Here is a 10862-nt window from a genome sequence, read left to right on the forward strand (position 1 = left end):
GTCTGCTGGCACCAACCTGTCCCTTGTGCGCGTTTAGCATTTTAAATCGTCCTGCCTTTCTCTAGTTTACGTTTAAAGTCTGTCGCAATTCACTCGGTAGGCTAATGTTAGCGACATAACGACTCAACTAGTTAGCTACCAGCAAGCGAGCATGAAGTTAAGCTAACTTAGCTATACCGTTAGCTAAAAGAAGGCATAGACGTTCGCCTTTTAGGAAACAGCCATGACTATCTTTTTTTAAATGCGCCACACTGTTATTATTCACAGTAAAACAGGAAGAAGGAGTAATCCTGACTGTCAGAAGCGGTCAGATACGATTATTTTGTGGTTCACGACAAGCCTGGTGGTTTGCTCCAGTCCTTCAGCTGACGCCGTACCATGGCAACCACAGCCCTCCGTGCAGTACCCCTTTAATACCAGGGTGACGCTGTGGTGCACGCTGTGATATAAATACAGCTATCTGTTTATTCTAGCATTGTCTTAATTTAGGAGAACGTTGGAATACCATATCTACCAACGCATATTATGTGCTTAGTCCTTGAGTCATAAAGCACTGTTATCTGGCCATCTGATAGGACATTGTGTCTTACTCTTGTTGTGCACTAATTTCCCCCTGGGGATGAATACAGTTTATATCTATCTATCTATCTATCTATCTATCAATGCATATTTAAATTGTGTTTTTAGGATGTGTGCATACACAATGTCTGTCACTTCAGCAGCATTTGCTTGGCGTTTGAGATGTGTGTCATGGCATATATGCTACCTAACTATGACACCAAAGTCGAAACACATATTCACAGCTGCTGTTAATATGTGTTCATGCTGTGCGATGTATATTGTGCCGGTGTTTTAAAGACTAATTATCTGTGCATATACAAAGTCTGTCAGTTCTTTTATTGGCTGCAATATGTATTGTAAGATAAAAGCACATGAGAGGGAAAGTGCAGCTCGATCTGGATCCACATCACAAACTGACAGAGCTTAAATTCACCCAATTTGATTGAAATTTGATATGCTGCTAGGTGACAAACGGTGGTGTCAAGTTGCCAGGTTTAACCACAGTCAAGCCGACGTAAAAATTTATTTTTTACCTTCGAAAGAAACGTGATTTGGTTGAATAATGTTGCATTGTGCATGTTTAGGGGGAAACAAATCTGGGTTATTCACTTAAAAGTATGCAGACTTTGATTGATGTCATTTAGACCTCATATTTGGTCCATACTATACAAATTGAATAATATTATTATGGATGAGTTGTGCAATATTGTGTACAATCAATTTTGTTCTTGTTTACGGGAACTGTTTCTTATTTTATTTTGAAGACTACGACCGGAAGTCCAGTGTTATCTGTGCTGTCTGCGTTGCATCTGTGCAGTGAGAGTCGTTGAGCGCCACAGCCTGCAGACGCGCATGCTGTGTTATTTATCATGGCTCAGTTTAAATACTGGAGACGCGTGTCTTCTCCCTTCTAAAACACAGTCGGTAGTTGAACTTCATTTTTTTTGTGTGTGGCAATAATCACTGCCTGTTGCCACCCACTAGTTTGTTTGTCGACTCGTAGTATTTGGGATTAAAATGGTCATCAAGGTTTACATCGCCTCCTCAACCGGCTCGGTCGCGGTGAGTGTTTTGCAAAATGTGTTTTCAAGCCTGTTGCAGTTGTATATGAGGTATGCAGGCGTATTAAAAAGGCATGTGGAAATCTTTCTGCTCGCCGAAGAGTGTTGGAGATATTGCCAATATGTAGCCGAACCTGGACTGTGTGTGATTTAAGTATGTTCACAATCAGTGAGAGTAATCAGCATCATTCAGACAGGAAGACAGATTTGTTCACTAACAAAGACGCACATTTTTAATTTCCAGTGTTGATTTATTTTGTGCATTTTTATTAGATGCATTTTCAACAAATGTTTTATATTTTTCATTTGACACTGGGCCTTCATATAGAAGCTTAATGAATAACAACATATTGTAAAACGTCTCCCTCCAGAACAGAGTACGTGTTTAGTGTGCAAACAATAACCTGACCTACATTAATTATGACCTATAAAATGACTGATCCAGTCTCTGCTTTGTCGTAATGTTTTTAGATTCACAAACAGTATTTACAGCAGATTTGTGTTGCGTGACAGGAGATCAACCAATAATGATCACATGGGTATTTCACTTTGAAGACATCATCAGGAGATGCACCTCTGGAACAAACCTCCTGTCCTTTTGTTGGAGTAACCTCCACTCTTATTTGTGTTGTGAGATTCCACTTTGTTCCCCTCCTGAGTGAGGGTTCTAGGGTGGGGTTCCTGCAATATGCCGAAGAGCTTACTGGAAATACACTAGACGGATTTATGACAGTATACTTAATTAAAAGGCCATTTACTGTGGATCTTGTGTAGTCCAGAAACGGTCATTTGGGTAGTCGATCAACAGATAATTCCAGCTTCTCGGATGTGAGCTTTTTTTAAAATCATTGTATATTCAATATGATTTGGTTTTGGCCTGATAGTCAGACAAGAAAGTTAAATGTTTCACTTTTGAGCTATGAAAATTAGCTTTTTGCAACTCTTTTCTAACATCTTAATAGACTTGGCCATTAATGGGCTTATCAACAAAAAACAAATACTGTACAGATTAATCAATAATGGAAGTAATCGTTAGTCCCAGCCCTAGTGCTGTAGTGTCTATTGGGAAACAACAGGCGCATGCCGTTGAGAAGGCCCAGCTGATATTGAGTACCGGCAGAAAATCATCAACCAACACTCCTCTGTGAATGCTTCAAGTCCTAGGTAATGGGGGAAATGAGTAATATGTTTACTTTACCAGTGCTTAGTTATTTTTAACCCTATGACAAGTACATTCAAAACACACAGACTCTCTCACGTACGCGAAGAACAGTCATGCACGCCAGAATAGGTCGACCATTTGGCTCAGTGATGCGAGTGTTGAGCTCATGTGAATGTGATTTACTGTGAATGCTTTAGAATTGAGTTACAAGTGATTGAATTAAGAGAGGTGGTGAGACTGATTTCAAGTGAAATAGATGTGTGTGTGTGTGTGTGTGTGTGTGTGTGTGTGTGTGTGTGTGATTGAAAAACAAATAGAGAGATAGTAGTGTGAGATAGAGATGCAGGGAAGACAGTGAAGATAGGGAAGTCAGGAGATGGAAATCTTAAAAACAGACACGTGCGACTCAAGCAGGAATACGTGTGCAGAATCAAGGGAAGAGTAATAATCAAAACGCTACATAAAATGAGCATTTCGCAGCTTGGCAACAGCGGATTAGTGGGGCGGAAATCATCACCACAGAGTGAATGAAGTGTAAATTAGGTTACCCCCCCCCCCACCCCCACCCTCCTCTGTGAACATCAGGTTCAGTCTCATCAGCTTTTGTTGTTGTTCTAATTCCTAATGCCCCAGTAATTATCATGAATGTAGTTTTTAATAATTGCAAATGCTACCATGTGTCCTCACATTATCTGACCAAATGATCTGCTGAGAAAGCATTACAATCCCTCCTCTTGACAGTTGAGAATAGTTTTTAGTGGTAATGTTTTGTTTTTCGGATTCTTTTTGTTTCTCTTTGTTCCTCATGGTAGGTGAAACATATGTATATATTTCTATCTAAAATCCTCTCTTATGCCCGTGTCCCTCTCTGTCCGTGACTGATGGATTAGTCTGGACCTCCAGTTAATCCCTACATTTCAGAAAGTGCTCTCAAACAATGCATCCATACTGTAATATGAGTGTTTGTTTAGGAGTATAATTTGTGTATTTGTCTGTAATCCTACAGGCATACCAAAATCTGAACTCATCCATCCCCTGACACACACTCTCACTCACCCTCACAGGGCGGGGACCTCTTTCATTATTTAGTCTGCCTGCTTTTCAGCTCAGGGGAAGCTCGTATCATTTGTGCTATGTTGCATCACATAGACTCACACCAGTCATTCTCTATGGAGTCTTGACCTTTGACCAGAGCAAACGGACACATTTTTCTCTTTAAAGACAGTCAGTAAACATCCAACTCATTTACTCTCTTGCGAGAGTCCAGATGAAGCTGTTTTATGGCCACACAAAGGAAATCACCATTAAGAGAGAAGACACAATCTTGTTTGGGTGTTTGTGTCTGTAACAGACGGTCCAGAACAACAATCTCTTATTGTCTTTAAGGTAAAACAATAGCCCCATTGTGGCCCTGAGCATCACTAACATTTTGGACAGACATGACGTGTACACAGCACATATCATTAAATCATTAAATCATTATCTTTTTCATCTTATACATCACAGACAGAATTCCTAGAAACATGTTTCCAGGGTACTCGATAATACATAATCATTTAGCCACAAAATATAAGGCCTTGTTTTAATTTGTCCACACTGTCTCATCCCCAAAATGTTTTGAATAATCAGCCCTTTTGTCATGTTAATGAATGCTCAAGCATACATACTGTATTGACTGAATTTGCATCACAGCGGTGGACCGCATGAGATGATACAAATGTAGACAAAACAGAATGAATGAACAAAGTGGGTGTTGTTACAAGTGGGAAATATTAACGGATGATTACAGTGAATGTGGAATGATTTTGCTGCTCTAAAAAAACGTAGAATAGTTGGAATTTAGAAATAACACAAGCTAGATGTGAATGAAAAAGATCAATTGAAAAAAAGGCAAAATACTGCTAGGTAAATTAGGTCAAATTACTTTCCTCTCAATTCCGTGGGAGTTTTCTGTCATCTAAAATTATCCTGGTATTTATTTTTTTCTCTCAGCATGTCATGTACATTCCCTTGCAGAACGTGCCTGAGCACGTACAGGGATAATACCACAGGGATCTGTGTTGTATCCGTCCCATGGAACAAAAATAGGAAAAGTTAATTGCATAGTCTTCAGGATGGGGTTCCCTCTTTAGTGAACACTCAGTCGTGTGCCTGGGAAGTACACAAAGTACACACAGCTGCAGAAACGATGTATTCATCAATAGATGATTATGTTTATTTCTCTGAAATCTAGTACTGTTTTGATGTGCCCTAAGGTCATAGCATATGATGCTGTATAGGAAAGTGATGTCAGCTCTCCGACTTTAAACATAATCTCATCCGCTAATCAATAATCCTTCTTAATGTCCCCATTACCAAAGGAGTCGCTATGCAGTGAATACATACAGTACACTCCACGTGTGTGTTCCCTGGTTCGATGGGTGTCATTTTACCGTAACACCCAACAGCTTGGCCAAGAGCAATATAAAGAGACGGTGAAAGGCCATACACATGCAGTGACCAGCTGTACTTTATGTACATGATGGCAATATGACATTATGCATACGTGGTTGTACATTTGTCACCACCTCTCCCTAACCAACCGTCCTTCACTCCACCCTGTTTCTTTCTTTCTTTTATCCATTTTTGACCTGTTCCAGGTAAAAAAGCATCAGCAGGCAGTGGTGGGTTTCTTGGAGGCCAATCGGATCAGCTTCCAGGAAGTAGACGTCACCATGCTGGAGGAGCAGAGGCTCTGGATGTACCGAAACATCCCCAGAGACAAGCAGCCGGAGAAAGGCAAACCACTGCTTCCACAGATATTCAACGAGGATCGCTACTGTGGGGTACGATGGATGTTTGTCTCTAATTTTGGAACGCATTCTGGCTTCCAGTAATTTTGCACATTTGATCTTTAAAGGTAGCCCTAACATGTGAACATGTCACTGATTCACATGATGCACATACTGATGAAATGTGAGATACAGTCTGTGGATCCGCTTATCCAAACATTGAGGTACAGTGACACTAGTGGTGAAAATCTACTGAAGGTACCTTTCAGTCGGCCAAAATCACATTTGATCGGACACATTTATGACACTTGGTGCAAATAAGTCATCCAGAAAATTGCTGCATTTCATAGGAAGAAAAAAAGAGGGATTTTGAAACAAAACATATAAAAAAATGTGTAAATTCTTTGGACATATATTTAGCATATAACAAAAGATTACAGAACACTAAACACAGGAATACAGGGTTAGAACATATTTGAATGATTGTTAATGCTCAAGCTGGTTATGCACAACAGGTCACATCAGTCTAAGTCGGTACAAAGTTGAGCTACCTATGCTGGTGAATGCGTTCGATCCGTCAGTGGTTGCCAGTTTATGTCCTCCACTGATCGTGCACGCCACTCTATAATCCTTTCGTAATCCAGTTTCATGGGTGGGGCAGATTATCTGCTCGGCCTGCCGTCACTCTCACTGGCCAAGGTAATCCAACATTACTCTGCAATGTCATGACAACTGAATCATAATAAAAGCAGAAGAGGAGGAACTATTTGGCAGGGATGTTTACAACCATCTTTCAAACATAGAGATTATGTAACATTCTCATGTTTTTTCACTTCCCCCTCAGGACTATGAAGACTTCTTCCAGTCAAAGGAGGACAACACTGTGTTCACATTCCTTGGGCTCAGTGCCCAACCCTCGGTGAAAGTAAGTAAGTGAGGGTATACATTAAAACGCACTGTTGCCTCTGTGGGATAAATCATACAGCCAACAAGATTTGCTGTCAGGTCTCAGTTTTCGCCACAGTGCTGGATCAGCAGCTGTAGTTTCTGCAAGCTGCCTCTGAAATGTCCAATTTATAACTTATTAGCATTTCATGCACATCAGCTTTTTTTTTTTCGGTAGGAAAAAGAAGTCAGTTTAAAAGTATCAAATCCCATACATCTAGATTCAGTTGCCTTATCTCTTCCTCAATCTGTTGTACAAATATGAAGATGTATCTGCTGTGTCTCCCAAAGATCCTCTTAGAATTTAGATAATTGTAGTTCCCACATCAACCAGTGGAAAAAGTTAATCTCTGTGCTTAGATGATCGGGGAAACTAATACAATGCACAGCAGAGTATCTCTCATCTGCATATTGGATTTGGACTCAAGAATTGAAAATTACAGGGACCATTCAATGATCCTCTTACCAAACATCATAGGATCTTATCGCATCCTTTTTCTGTCTCTCTTCTAACAGTTGATTAGATAACTAAGTTAAAATAGATCTGATTAGGCGTAATTAGGATATTGCAGATACATTCAGTGTGGTCATGTTACATGTCTAGTAAAAAATGTCTAGCTATATAGCATGTGTGCATTATGTATGAATGTAGATGATAATTGTTCAATCTCTCTTCCCCTTCTCCCCCAATAGGATTCTGAATCATAGCTTAGGTCAAACCGCTGGTACATGACGTCCCGGGAACCTTAAAATATGAAGATGAAAACCGCATTGTTTCCTATGTCGCATCACCTCTCCTCACGTGTTCCTCCTGCTCCAGCATCTTGCCAAACATCAGACCCCACGGATTTCCCCCTGTGTGACCTCTCCTGACTCGTTAAACACTCACTTTAGACTCCAAGAAGTGTCTGATTCTCAAGATAGACTTAATCACAGAAGAAGGACCTTTTCAGGTTTAATACTCTGTGACAGCAAACACTGGCAGTGGCATCAATTCTGTGCACATTAGATGTAGCAGCTTTTGCATCGGTAGACCAGCTGCTTTAGGTCAATGTACAATGCAGTGAATGGGGAAAGAACTAGCACACAAGTCTGCTGAATACACACCTATGACCTTTATTGTGTGTGTATATGCCTTAGTATGTGTGTGAGTGTGTGTGTGTGTCTGTTTCAATCAGTAGCTGTTAATGAATGTTGTGTTAAGTAAGGGCAACCTGAAATAACTGTATGTGTGTGTGTGTGTGTACATGTGTGGGAGTGAGGATGCTTTCCCAAAGGTGACAGTGATAATGTTTACCACAAAGCAGATGACACCAAATGCTATGAATCCTAAATCATATGAGGGTTGGACATGATACCTAATATCATTGCCAGCCTTCGTGTTAAGTATGTGGTCACTGTCATCAAAACAAACCTTGTACTTGTATCATTCCACTGCCAAACTACTTTGGTTAAAGGACTGGGTGGCAGTTATTATGTTTTTATATCTTATAGTCTCTAAATCCAATAAAATCATCAAAACCAACAATGTGTTAGTCTCTTACGTTCTGACTTCCATAACGTGTCTGTGGCACTCAGCCCATAAGTCTTTTTAATTATATAGTTTCATGTTTTAAAAGGTCAATTGGTTCCCTATAACAGCAGGGCACTGTAGTTCTTAGCAAATGTTACTCAAACAGGAGTAAATTTGTAGGATATTGTAGGGACTATTTTAAAGCTGTGGAATATTACACATGTGGTGCTCTAATGAGTATTTACAGCAGCAGGACGGTGTTTGTGGGATTGACTCAAAACAAACTACAGTGCCCAGGTTTCAAATAATGAAGGAAGATGACACTTGGATCAATTCATTGTTGGTTTTGGTCTTTTCATGGGATTTGTTGACAGCATGAAAAACAGTGCCAGCTTTATCCTCTAATCCAGGCCGCTGTAGACAAAGCATGGTTACAATCACGGTCACATGAGTCATAGGGATGCACTTCCCAGATTACTACTCCGAAGTCCTATCAGACAGAGGACAGGAGATAAGAAATTATAGCTTATTGCTTAGAGATAATCAAGTTACGAAAGCTCTGCACAGACAGACCTCAACTCGGCTTCCCCTGCTGTCTCCCCTTCCCCGTATATATTTCCTAGTGGCTGAGTAAACAGATGCTGAAATGTGAGCACACTGCCCTCCTGAAATGAACATAGGTTGACACATCATGGCCAACCTGCCGACACGTCCTCCAATCTGTATTCTCTGTCCCAAACACCAACACTAAGCATGTCTCTCGTCCTTATTAAATTATCATGGGTGGGTGGTTAACTGATTCCTTTATGTATACACATGAAGGCCACGCACAAACAGATGCACCCTCACTAGCCATTCTTCCCTAAATGTCGTGCCATCATGTGAAAGGATGTAATTTTTACTTATTTGAAATAATGTAGGGGGCATCAATGTACTAACGACATTCCTATTTGGCTGAGTTGAGTCCTTGTGTTGTGAAATAATGCGTTATGACTTTGTTGTGATTTTTCTGTGAACGGATGCAAACAAGCCTTTTGAACCGACTAAATGTACTGAATGTAATGTAAGGTATGTTTCACCTCTCTCCATGACTCTGTCGTGCTTTATTGCAGCATTTTTCTGTTTGTGGTTGTAAGAGTTCTACTCAACGCCACTCAAAAGCATGCAATTGTTTCATATGATCTTGTCATACTACAGCAAAGAACAGTAGCGCTACACACAAAAGTGGAAGGCCTATTTGTCAATCGTAATCCCTTTTGTAGAGGTGGTGAGGAGTTGTTTTATGTGATGCAGAAATCCTAAATTGGCAACTGATTTGAGTTGTTTGTCTGGTGTCATACATACAGAGTCAGAATAAACTGGATTATGTGCAGGGATTGTGACTGGATGAGGAAAGTGGACTGAAAGACAGACTCCAGAGACAGGTGAAGGTGGAAACATTTAAGGTAGCAAAGACAACCAAGCAGAGAATATGTATGAGGAGGTCCCTGTACATACAGGGGCGTAGTAGTGGGGATAGCTCAAGAGGAAGGAGGTTGAGAAACGGAACTCTAATCTTACACCAGTATATAAAATCCACTGTGCCTTTATAGTGACTAATTCATAAAAACACTCGACGCCCGTATCTCTCTGAATAGAGCAACTGCGTTAAAGCTTTTTAACCCACTTCTAAAAAGTTCCTTGTTTTTCAAGGCCGAAATACCAAAAACATAAATGTAGCAATTGTAAAGTTCACCTGTTTCTCCTTTGCGCTGTTGTAATTTAATCCAAAGTTGCACGGTAATTTCCTATCAGAGTTTAACGTGTGCTTAACCTGCTGTCCAAACCTCAGTATCATCAGTTCTGTCATTAGAGAATACTGATTGAAAACGGAGGTCACTGTGTCACTATTTTAGAGTCTGTTATTCTAAAGTCTTGAGGAGACAAGTAGGTTGGGGTGAACAGATGACCAGGTGAACAGGGACACCTGAGTAGAACGGAGTCTTTGTTCATGTCATGAATAAAAACCTGTGGCTTTTCTTACTCTGACAAGTCAAAGGGTTGTTGTAAAAAATTTTGGCTCAATATCCCTCCACATTTCTATGAGAACCTTTCTCTTCTCCTTTAGAAGATACAAAATACTTGATTGTCTATTGTGCATACGGTATGTGGAAAACAAAGGAGTTGTTCACTAGTTAAGATGTGAATGAGCATGTACGGGATGTACTTGAAATAAAGTGACAAAACTACAGCATTAACAGTGTGTTTGAGGTCATATTGTGAAATGGCGACAGGATGCAAATTCACTATGTGTGCAAACTGATGACTAAACACAGCAACCCAAAATGCTGTATAGACAAGTCAGTTATGCAACATCACGTACAGCCTCACGAAATTGAAGAACAAAATGTCTGGAAAAATAACTGAAGCTTAAACCACATAAAAACATTTAAAATACATTCATTGACACAAATTATCAAAACAGATAGGTATAACCATGGCCAACCGATAACGATAGATGTATTCTACTTGCTGTGAATGTCATTTATTACATTGTATTAGTCTGACAGAGACAGTGCTTACTGATCAATAGAAAACAATATGTAAATGAGCCAGAGTTCGCCCAAAGGTTGCTGCTCACTCTCGCCAGATGTTAAAAAGACATCTTAAAAGTGCAGAATTAATGTACATAACATAATAAATATACGCAAAATAGTACAGTACACATCACCAATAAAAAACACAGTATAACACATGGTACTTAGCTAAAAATAAAAAAAACAGCAGTAGTTAATGGGTGAAATTATGCCACTTATTTCTACTGAAATATGAACTCATTCCTTTATATTATTAATTTGGGGTCTGGCTGT

General features: G+C 39.8%; 1 protein-coding gene across 1 annotated transcript; it reads left to right on the plus strand.

Annotated features, from left to right (window-relative positions):
* Positions 1 to 1578: 1578 nt before the first annotated feature.
* On the plus strand, positions 1579 to 7999 carry sh3bgrl2 (SH3 domain binding glutamate-rich protein like 2; the record flags this gene model as incomplete). Its single annotated transcript, XM_079180403.1, has 4 exons — positions 1579 to 1623; positions 5424 to 5609; positions 6400 to 6480; positions 7194 to 7999. 4 exons carry the CDS (start codon positions 1579 to 1581, stop codon positions 7206 to 7208), a joined length of 327 nt encoding a protein of 108 aa, XP_079036529.1. The 3' UTR covers positions 7209 to 7999.
* Positions 8000 to 10862: the final 2863 nt, after the last annotated feature.

This window comes from Pholis gunnellus (genome assembly GCF_910591455.1).
Source record: "Pholis gunnellus genome assembly, chromosome: 19".
Lineage (NCBI taxonomy): Eukaryota > Metazoa > Chordata > Actinopteri > Perciformes > Pholidae > Pholis > Pholis gunnellus.